Source organism: Siniperca chuatsi, linkage group LG17 (assembly GCF_020085105.1).
Source record: "Siniperca chuatsi isolate FFG_IHB_CAS linkage group LG17, ASM2008510v1, whole genome shotgun sequence".
In the NCBI taxonomy this organism is placed as follows: domain Eukaryota; kingdom Metazoa; phylum Chordata; class Actinopteri; order Centrarchiformes; family Sinipercidae; genus Siniperca; species Siniperca chuatsi.
In genome coordinates, this window is record NC_058058.1 from 1,124,692 (window position 1) to 1,135,893 (window position 11,202).

General features: G+C 47.0%; 1 protein-coding gene across 3 annotated transcripts; it reads right to left on the reverse strand.

Annotated features, from left to right (window-relative positions):
- Positions 1–4,215: 4,215 nt before the first annotated feature.
- Positions 4,216–10,789, reverse strand: LOC122864575 (saxitoxin and tetrodotoxin-binding protein 1-like). 3 transcript variants are annotated; one of them, XM_044172147.1, is made up of 6 exons: positions 10,595–10,788; positions 9,557–9,702; positions 9,057–9,142; positions 7,809–7,913; positions 7,507–7,626; positions 4,216–4,344 (listed from the first exon to the last, which is right to left on the reverse strand). In XM_044172147.1, the coding sequence occupies exons 1-6, from the start codon at positions 10,724–10,726 to the stop codon at positions 4,295–4,297; spliced, it is 639 nt and encodes a 212-aa protein (XP_044028082.1). In that variant the 5' UTR covers positions 10,727–10,788; the 3' UTR covers positions 4,216–4,294. The 3 variants fall into 3 exon arrangements, with proteins under 3 accessions (XP_044028082.1, XP_044028083.1, XP_044028080.1); XM_044172148.1 differs by having other exon boundaries at positions 4,276–4,512; XM_044172145.1 differs by lacking the exon at positions 4,216–4,344 and adding an exon at positions 6,865–6,935 and having other exon boundaries at positions 10,595–10,789.
- Positions 10,790–11,202: the final 413 nt, after the last annotated feature.

Sequence of the window (11,202 nt, forward strand, 5' to 3'; positions counted from 1 at the left end):
CTCAGGGTGGAAACCATCCAGGGAAAACCGCTGGGACGTGGTAGAGTGACGTATCAAACACCACCCATCATCCTACGTGTCGGTTGCCTGCACAAAGAACAGATCTCCTTCCTGGTACTGGAGGACCCCACTGTCAACGTCATCCTGGGACGCCCATGGCTCACTCAACACTCTCCAGAAGTCAGATGGGAGTCTGTGAGATTCTGCGATGGAGTCCAGCCTGCCTTCAACATTGCATCTCCTCGGTTCCTAAACCTCCGGTCAGTCACTCTCCTGTCCAGATACATGCCACTTGTGTAGAGAGTCCGGATCCACCGCCAGATCTCGACGTCCCATCTGACTACGTGGTGTTCCAGGATGTCTTCAGCAAACAGGCAACCACCCTCTTGCCACCACATCGGCCATGGGACTGTGCCATTGACCTGCTGCCTGGGGCTACACCGCCTAAAGGACGCGTGTATCCATTGTCCATCCCGGAGCGCACGGCTATGGAAGACTACATTGAGGAGGCTCTCCAACAGAAGTTCATTCGACCTTCTACCTCACCTGCGGCCTCGAGCTTCTTCTTCGTGGGAAAGAAGGACGGTGGCTTGCGGCCTTGCATTGACTACCGGACCCTCAACAGCCAAACTGTCAAGCTCCCCTATCCGCTTCCTCTGGTCCCTGCCGCCCTCGAGGAACTCCGTGGGGCTCGCATCCTCACCAATCTGGATTTGCGGAGTGCCTACAACCTCGTTCGAATCCGGGAGGGAGACGAATGGAAGACGGCGTTCATCACCCCGTCAGGCCACTACGAATACCTGGTGATGCCGTACGGGCTGTCCAATGCTCCAGCGGTCTTCCAGGGCTTCATGAACGAGGTATTCCGGGAGTTTCTTCATCGTTTTGTGATCGTCTACATTGATGACATCCTCATCTACTCCCGGAACTTGGCTGAACACGCCACGCAGGTTCTCCAACAGCTCCGAAACATCGGCTTTACCTGAAACGTGAGAAGTGTGAGTTCCATCGCCCCACGGTCCAGTTCCTCGGGTACATCGTCAGTGCAGAGGGCATTCATATGGACCAGGGGAAGATCCAAGCCATCCAAAACTGGCCACTTCCTCAATCAGTTAAGGAACTCCAACGTTTCCTAGGGTTTGCGAACTTCTATCGCAGATTCATAAGGAGCTTCAGTTTCATGTCCACTCCCTCTCACCTCCCTGCTCCGTCGCAAACCCAAGTCACTGTCCTGGAACCCCGAGGCTCGAGCCGCGTTTGAAGAGCAAAAGAGAGCTTTCTGCACTGCTCCAGTGCTCACTCATCCTAACCCAGATCTCCCCTTCGTGGTAGAAGTGGACGCCTCCACTACCGGCGCGGGAGCGGTGCTATCCCAACGCCACGGAGAGCCTCCTCAACTCCATCCTTGTGCCTTCTTCTCTAAGAAGCTGTCCCGGCGGAGCAGAATTATGACATCGGCAACCGGGAGCTGCTGGCTATAAAGTTGGCATTAGAAGAGTGGAGGCATTGGCTGGAGGGAGCAAATCACCCATTCACTGTCATCACTGACCATAAGAACCTAGAATACCTCCGTACTGCTAAAAGATTGAACCCTCGCCAAGCCCGCTGGTCCCTCTTTTTCACCCGTTTCCACTTCTCCATCACCTATAGACCCGGAGACAAGAACGTAAAAGCGGATTCCCTCTCCAGAATCCATGCTCCCAAGAAATCCCTCACACCAGAACCCATCCTTCCTCCAGCCATACTTGTCAGCCCTATCCAGTGGGACCTGAACGACCAAATACAGGCCGCTGCAGTTTCGGAACCTGCTCCGCCGGGAGGCCCAGAGGGTAAGCTCTACGTCCCAACCAGCCTACGTAAAGACCTTCTGGGCTCAGCGCATGCTTCTCCGGGCTCTGGACACCCAGGCAGCCAGCGTACTCTCTCGCTCCTTCAGGCTGGTTACTGGTGGCCCAGTATGGTCCGGGATGTCTCCCAATTCGTGGAAGGATGCTCAGTCTGCGCCATCTCCCGCACGCCACGTCAACTTCCTGCTGGCAAACTGGTACCCCTTCCGATACCACGTAGACCTTGGTCCCACGTCGGAGTCGATTTTGTCACAGACTTACCCAAATCAGACGGTTTCACCTGCATACTCGTTGCGGTGGACCGTTTCTCCAAGGCCTGCAGGCTCATTCCCTTGAAGGGCTTGCCTACCGCTCTTGAGACCGCAGAGGCCCTTTTCCAACAGGTATTCCGCAACTTTGGTATCCCGGAAGAAATCGTCTCTGACCGAGGACCACAGTTCACCTCACGTGTGTGGAAGGCTTTCTTCAAACTCCTCCAAGTAGCAGTCAAACTCTCCTCCGGTTATCACCCTCAGACCAACGGCCAGACTGAGCGGAAGATACAGGAGATAGGGAGATTTCTTCGGACCTACTGTCACAACACCCAAACCAGCTGGAACCGCTTCCTTCCGTGGGCCGAGTAAGCACAAAACTCGCTAAAGCAGAACACCACGGGTCTCACCCCGTTCCAGTGCGTACTCGGCTACCAACCCCCGTTGTTCCCCTGGGCAGAGGAACCCTCTGAAGTCCCAGCCATTGACCACTGGTTTCGGCGGAGAGAGAGTGTGGGACTCAGCCCATATCCACCTGCAGCATGCTGCACGGAGACACAAGCAGTTTGCTAATGCCCGCCGATCCCCTACCCCGGTCTATCATCCAGGGGATCGCGTCTGGCTTTCCACTCGGGATCTGCGTCTCCGTCAGCCTTGCCGTAAGCTGAGTCCCCGCTACATAGGTCCATTCCCCATCGAGAGGCAGATTAATGACGTTACCTACCAGCTCCAGCTCCCCCCGAGGTACCGCATTCACCCTTCATTTCATGTCTCCCTCCTAAAACCTGTGTCTCCATCTTCCACAGAACCCGAGGAGCTACCCCTAACTCCTCCTCCAGATGTGATCGAGGAACCCCTAATCTACCGGGTGGAGGCCATTATGGATTCCAGGCGACGGGGCGGCCGGCTAGAGTGCTTGGTGGACTGGGAAGGATACGGGCCCGAAGAAAGATCTTGGGTTCCACGAGACGACATCCTCGACCCGGCGTTACTGACGGACTTTCACAGGGCTCATCCGGATTGTCCTGCACCCAGAGGCCGAGGCCGACCCCGTCGCCATCAGCGGGCATCAGGAGCCGCCCCTGGAGGAGGGGGTACTGTCAGAGAGCCAACACAGACACCACCAGCTCCACCCACTGCAATCAGCAGATCGCACTCACCTGTGTATTGATTACACACCTGCCACTAATCATCTACTCCACACTATATAGTCTCACTCCCCCGGTTCACTCACTGTCTGGTCTCAAACCTCTTACGAGAACCACAGCTTCTCTTGACAACCCCTTTTGGACTCTGGACTTCTCCGTTGTGTGTTTCGTCAGCTCCCGGCTTTCCTGCCACCCGTCTCCTCCAGTGGATCTTACTACCAGCGCTACATCAAGATAAGACCCATAGACTTTACTAGCTTAGCTCCCGTCATTGCTTTTCTCTGTCTGGCTGTTTCAATAAACTCCCTCATCTCAGTACTAACCTCTGTGTCCCGTGTCTGTCTGCTGACAGCATGCCTATTTATCAAACTTAAAGAAACTATTTAGCTTTATGTGTTAACATTACATTATACTGTCATATGTGCTTGGTTTTGACAACGACTGTCATGAGACCATTATAATTGCATCATGAATAATTCCCTTGACCTCAAGTAAAGTGGAACCATTTGGACTTGTCATGAATTCAATTAATTTCAATTTGATTTATATAGCGCCAATTCATAACAGAAGTTATCTCATTGCACTTTTCCTATAGAGCAGGTCTAGACCGTACTCTTTATAATATTATTTACAGAGACCCAACAATTCCCACCATGAGCAAGCACTTGGCGACAGTGGCAGGGAAAAACTTCCTTTTAAGAGGCAGAAACCTCGAGCAGAACCAGACTCAATGGTGGGCAGCCATCTGCCATTTACTTGTGACACAGTGATATTTCTACTAAAGTAAAAGATCTGAATACTTCTTCCTGTTCAGACCTCACAATATCATCACTGTACTCCCACTAACTATGCAAAGTGCTGTTAAAAATTACTAACAGGTTAAAGCACTAAGACTTCATACTGTGAGTTAATACCAGCAAGTAGAAGCAAAGAACATTTGAAAAAGAAACACACATCCAGGTTTTAGTATTGGTTTTGCATTCATTTTATTTGTGAATGACATATCTGATATATGCTGACACTTTGATGTTTGTTTGTTCCAACATCTTCAGGAATGTTCAGGCTGCGCTGCTGGAGAAGATTTCAAATGACAAGAACCTGTGAGGAGACAAGATTATTTAATAATAAAATAATTATCAATTATTTAATTTAATTTAATTATTTGCTATTTCTAATATTTTTTTGTTTAGGTGAAACACTAAAACTCCCCTCCACCAACTGTGCACATCAAGTTCAATTTACTGGTCCTGGTTAGTCCTCTTCAGTCTGTGAAAACAAGATTCTCCTCACCACAAAAACGTCCGGTCGTCTGTACAAGCAGCTTATTCCAACCCATGTTTACGTTTATTGTAGTACCTCTAGTGGTTGTGATAATTATGATGGGAGCAAACCAGGAAGCCAGTTGACGTAGTACAAGGAGCGAGAAAGTCCGCATATGGAGGGGGTCAGGTGGATTGATGGCACAAACAAAGGACCCACGAGACCGAGGTTCGTGTCCCGTGTGAAACCAAAAGTCAATGTTGACTTATTTAAAGTTTTAAGTTACATAACGTTACATACGCGAGTTACTTACGTAACTTAACTTACATTAGTTACGTGACTTACTTCACGTGACTTATGTAACGTACTTATTTGAACCCAAACCATGATGTTTTCCTAAACCTAACCAAGTACTTTTGTTGCCTAAACCTAACCAAACTGCGACCATTTCACAACGTTAACCACGTGATTTACGTAACGTAGGCTACTTACACGCCCCTAACCGTCTAATTTAGGAAACGCTCCTGTGGGTCGTATTAGAGGGTAGGAACAAACGACCTATGTGGTCGTATGGGTTGGAGGACTTGTTGGTGAAAACAGATGTATGATGTCGTCTGTTGCCTGATGATGTTATAGTGATGTCATCAGACTACAAATGTCTAACGTACAGTCTGTGGCTGTATTTGGAACCGCGTACTAAATACTGCAGACGAACGCAGTAAGCAGTAACGTACTACATACAAAGCCATAACGTTTAAGTTAAGCCTGCTAAGCAAACGTTTGAAATCACGAAGACAGCAACGTTAACCTTAGTGAGATGTCAATCAGAAAACAACATGATACACAGAACTTAAATCTAGTGTTACGTTAGATTTTTTTGTCATTAGGACCGAGCATATATATTCCTCCCTTCAAGAGGGACGAGGGAACCCGACCTTGGTCGCTGGAACTCGCCCGCAGCCACCAGTCAGCCCAGACTCTGAGCCCATTCAACTCGTCCGAGCCCACCTCATGCCGGGGGAAAGTTTGCGCAGACGCACGGCAGGGGGAATGTTTCTATTGCGGCCACCGGGGCATCTTCCTGGCTACCAGTCCCGTGAGGCCAAAAGATTAGGCTCACCAGTTGCAGTGGAGGTTCTGGTGAGCCACAACAACCCCCGTCAGCTGGAGCCACCTCAGCTACAAGTCCCGGCTACTCTTTATCTCCCATGCACTTCCCTTCCGCTGCTGGCCCTGGTCGACTCAGGGGCTGAGGACAACTTCCTGGACGTAGAGCTAGCCTGACAGGCAGGCATTCCCACAGAGACTTTGCAGTGGCCATGAAAGGTGGAGGCGCTGGATGGCCGACCCCTATCCCAGATAACCCATTGCACCATCCCAGTATCACTCGACGAGGATCTCCACTTCCAGCTCATCTTGGCTCCTCGGACGCCTCTAGTACTGGGTTATCCCTGGCTGCGGCAACATAACCCCCACATTGACTGGAAGACGGGAAGGATCTTGAGCTGGAGCCCTTACTGCCTCTCCTCCTGCCTCCAGTCTGCCCGGTCTACCTCTGAGGTCAAGACCCCCACTCCTTCACCAGCTCCCTCGGACCTAACCTCGATCCCAAGGGAATACCACCACCTACAAGAGGTTTTCAGTAAAGACCTGGCTAAGTCTCTCCCACCACATCGCCCCTATGATTACACCATCGATCTCCTTCCCGGAGCCTCCCTCCCATCGAGTCGCCTCTACAATCTATCTCAACCCGAACAGGAGGCCTTGGAGACATACATCAGAGACTCTGTGCAGGCAGGCCTCATTCGGGCTTCCTCCTCACCGGTAGGGGCGGGGTTTTTCTTTGTGGCTAAGAAAGACAAGACACTACGACCATGCATCGACTATAGAGGTCTCAGCCAGATCACCATGAAGAACAAGGTCAGAGTGTTTGGTTTACTTCTAAAAATATCCCATTAAGGACAGAGTCTAGAAAACTGTCTCCCTGCTACATCGGTCCATTTGTCATTGATCGCATCATTAACCCATCTGCTGTCAGACTTAAATTACCCCGCTCCATGAGAGTCCATCCCACCTTTCATGTTTCCCAACTCAAGCTTCCAGCACTCTGTGCCCTCCTTCCTCTCCTGGTGAAACCTTCGTCTCCTGGTGGGTCACCAGGAGGCTCCCGTTAAGGGGGGGGGGGTACTGTGGTAGTCAGCCACCTTATTCTCTCCAGCCCTTTGTTCTCTGTTGTTTTCCCCTTTCCTGGTGTGTCTTGTATGCCCCTGACTTGTCTTTGGATGTGTGTGTTTGTGTGTGTATGTCACCTAGTCTGGCTCCGTGGTTTCCCGCCTGCTGCTGATCACTGGCACACCCATCAGTCTCCACAGTTTAAATACCAGGCTCTCCCACAACACCAACGCCAGGGGTGTTGCTGTCCGCCATTTCTACAATGACCAGTTGTTGTGACCATTCCAGCGCTTTGCATTGTGGGACACAGTACGCGAGGTAGACTGGACCGATGCATACTGGAGATTTTTTCCAAATCAGTACGACATCTGGGTATTTTTGGCGAACTGCAGATTTGGCTTTTGTTTGCATACCGCATACTGCATGCTACATGCTACATTCTGGCCAAATCAGTATGTACTGCTAGTATAGTAGGCGGTTACGAATACAGCCTGTGATACAAAGTGAACGCAAATGAACACAGCTAGGGTGAAGACACACAGACATTTACAAAGTGTATACAACCACCTTATGCTTACAACATAAATGTAATGTTTTGATAGCTTTCTTGTTATGACAATAAGAAATGAATGTAGCTAGATGGTGTCCTCATTCTTAATCCTGACTACTAAACTCTGATTGGTCCATTGTTTCTTCAACAAGGTAAAGAGCCATCGAAGGCCACCAGGCCTGTATGAATGAATGAATGAAAAACCCACACAGAATGAACCCACATTCAAACCCAGAACCAATGTGGTCGACAGCGAGAGCCCGCTCACTGAAACTGACCTGTAGCTCCATCGTAGCTGAACGGTTTGTCGTGAGGAAATCCCAGACACTCTGCCAGTTTCTTATGATCGCTGTGTGCCGCTTTCAACAGCTCAACATCCCGATGGTGCCCCTCCCTCCCTGAGACACACACACACACACACGCACACACACACACACACACACACACACACGTCACTGAGTTTAATTTAATTTGTTAAAATAATTGGGAATAATAATCCTCACACATACATTTATATTCCCAAATGTTGAATCTATTGTAAAGACAGTAATGTGAATATGTGTGTGTGTGTGATGTTTACAGAAGATGAACAGGAATCGGCCCACTTTGCTTGTGTTGGCCATTTTGCCTCTGTAGACCAACGCCAGACAGTCGGAGCAGCTCTCATAGAAAAAATTCTCCCCCACTAATACACACAAACAACACACGTCACCACTATTAGCAACAACATCAACAACAATAATACAATAACATCAATACACTATCTTATACATATACAGTATATATGTATATATATTCTCTCCTCTTTTTTAGATGTATTTGAAAGTTTTGACCTTTGTTTAAAGTGTCAGACTTTTATTTTCCTTCTTTGCTGTGTTTTTATTATATTATATTATTGTTATGATTATTAATAATAAATGTTTAAAAGGTATGAACACTAAAGTTAATAGCAATAATGTCCTAATTGTGTAGAACATTTTGATGTTTGAATAAAGTTTTTCTGTTCAAGAATGTTGTCATTAAACAGTGTCCAGATGACTACGACTGAAAACCTTTTCTACGATGTTGTCATTAAGTGTCATTTGGTTGACATTGGCTGTGAATAATTCCCTTGACCTCAAGTAAAGTGGAACCAGTTGGGCTTGTCATACAGATGTCTTTAAAATGTTATAAGGCCATTTCATTTCAATTCAATTGTATTTATTATTTATTTGAAGGTGGGTGCATTAGACTGGTCATGAACATGAAGGAGTCTTTATGAAGGTTTATGACTGTTATACTGTCATTAAGTATCATTTGGTTAATTATGTCACTTTTAATGCAAAGTTGACATTATTTGAGATGTCTTTGTTATGACAACTTGACATTAACCAAGAAATTATTACCTGTCATAAAACTTGCCAGAGCATGCCTAATTATCAAACTTAAAGAAACTATCGTAGTGCTGCAGTATAAAGTTCCACATAAAGCAACAAGAAAAAACTGTTACTGGCATCCAACCTACTACTCTGGTTATTTAGCTGGCTTCAAAAGAGGCTTAATGTTCATGCAGTTTCTCTTGACTGTCCCTCAATGTTACAACATTAGTCCAACATCGCCCCAGCCTGTGGGAGTACCACCCTAGCCTATAGCTATTACTTTGTTGGCCAAAACATTCCAGTTTATCTTCGGGATCCTGATGAAGGCCTCCAGCACACAGCACAAACGTTCATGCATAGTAAAGCACACTCAGGTTTGGGTCAAGGTTAGGGGCAAAGGATTATGTCAGTGACGGCCTTAACAAATATAGAAAGACAAATGTGTGTGTGTGTGTGTTACTGTGACTCACAGGCAGAGATGATGTGCAGTGTGTGGTATTCGGAGGGGTCAAAGTTCAACGATATGTTGAAATCATACTTAGAACACAGCATATCACTGAAAATGACAAACCAGTTAGACAACACAACATAAAGACACAACTACCTGCTGATTCTACAACACTGATACATCTACACATCGTTTTACTGTTTCTGACTGTGACTCTGATATTGGTTTGTATATAAGAACTCCTGTGTGCCACTAACCCAACAAGAAACCTAGAAAAAGTCTAAATCTAGATGAATATTGATCCTAACACCTCTGAAGATCACATGTCATCACTGTTATCCAAGGCCACTTCTTCCAAGAGGGTTCAGGTCTGTGAGCCAATGGTAAGAGAGTAGGTCCCCTCTCATGAGATGTGTCACTACCTTTTCTGCCACAAGCAGAAGCCGACTGACTTAAACTAACATAAACTAATTTAAACCTACCTAAACCACTATTTAAATAGTTTGGAATGAAAGCACTCACAGTAACATGCTCCTCTTGTTGAACATGATGGTTTTGTTGTCAGGGAGGAGTTGGAATCTGATGTAGGAGCTGGAGAGGTTTCCCAGCCGGTCAGAGCCTTGCTGGGTATCAGAGACGGACCAGACCATAACCCAGTCCCCTAAAATCTGCAGGAGGACGGGGAAAGGTCAGAAAAAGCTAAAGCTATCACGGAGGACACTGAGAACATCACCACAGCTAGGTGAGAAGTTAAACCCCTGGAGGTCAACAAAGACAAGATTAAGTGGGTGGGTTAAGTTGATCTTTAATACAGAAGAAGTCCAAACAAACACTGGACTTTCACCCAGGAGTCCCGTGTGCAACCGTAAGTTAACTCTGAGTTATTTAAAGTTTCAAGTTACGTTACGTTACAAGTCATGTCATGTGACTTACGTCACTTACGTCACGTGACTTCTTACTACCTAACCAAGTAGTTACTGAAGGCGTCTCCTACAGATGCTAAAGGGTACCATGTGTGTCTGTATACAAAGCTGAGGTGCATGACAAAATGTCGGTATCTGATGACCTGGGAATGAGAACAGGTCGTTCATGCTCCCCTCAGGATGAACTGTAATAACTCTGCTGATCCTCTGACTTTCCATCTAGCGCCACCATCAGGTCGACATGTTAACGTATCCGACACTTTGGTTTATACCTGCAGAGCTGATGACGTTCCCATCAGCCTCAGATGTATTCTGTGTTTACTGCTAATTAGCAAATGGTAGCATGCTAACACGCTTAACTACTTTCGGGCAACAAAAATAAAGCTCAGTACAGAAATGACAAAGATAGAATAGAATCATACAGGTATATGGATAACCAGGTTCTTATGTTCCCTATTGTATAAAATGTGATTATAACCAGGATAAGACTCATACTAGTGAGAATATAAACATACTCATTGACAGACAGGCTGACACAGCACAGACCAGAAGTTAAATGAAGTTGTATAAAGTTGAATGAAACTAAAATCTTTAATTGTCTGGTCTCAGGCACCAAACTGACCAGAAACAGACTCACCTTGTGCACGTCTTTTGTTGGCAGCATTTTGGTCAGACGGGCACATTCTCTGGTGCACGGCGCCGCGTCGGTGCCGATCACCGCCAGCAGCAGCGGCAGCAGCAGCAGCACCGCTGGCTTCACAACAATCATCCTGCTCTGAGACAAAATCAAACACACCCTGCTCTGTGCTCTGTCAGGACAGCAGAACGAGAGGAGGGAAGCAGGTCGGTTTTTAAAGGCCCCGGGCCACCAGCCAGCCTCGAATCAGTCCAAAGTGTGTTTGCTCAGTGTGTTATTGACCTCTGTCTGTTTATATTCAGTCTGCTGTATTTATGTGTAAAAACGTCTGTTTCCAGAAATCCTGACCCGGTTACTCAAGATAATCCACAGACGTAACATTTCCACTGTATGTAATTAATAGTTGGAATGACACAATGAAACTTTAAGCTGAATATGTGTGATTTGTCCACCTGTGGACTGTACCTGTACCTGTACCTGTTCTTGTACGCCCCCAAATGTCAACGGGACATTCTGAGCCTAATGACAAACATTGATAGTAATAGAAAAAAGTGAATATTAATGGTTTTTGTCACTCCTATCATTGTTTATTATACAGTAGTTCCATT

Bases quoted from the DNA above. Each gene is read 5' to 3' on its own strand.
- LOC122864575 (XM_044172145.1), bottom strand. From the start codon at position 10,726: ATGATTGTTGTGAAGCCAGCGGTGCTGCTGCTGCTGCCGCTGCTGCTG. The intron at 7,914-9,056 runs GTGAGTCACAGT...TGTGTGTATTAG, and splicing joins ACTGCACATCATCTCTGCCT to TGGGGGAGAATTTTTTCTAT. The intron at 7,627-7,808 runs GTAAACATCACA...TGTGTGTCTCAG, and splicing joins CCGATTCCTGTTCATCTTCT to GGAGGGAGGGGCACCATCGG.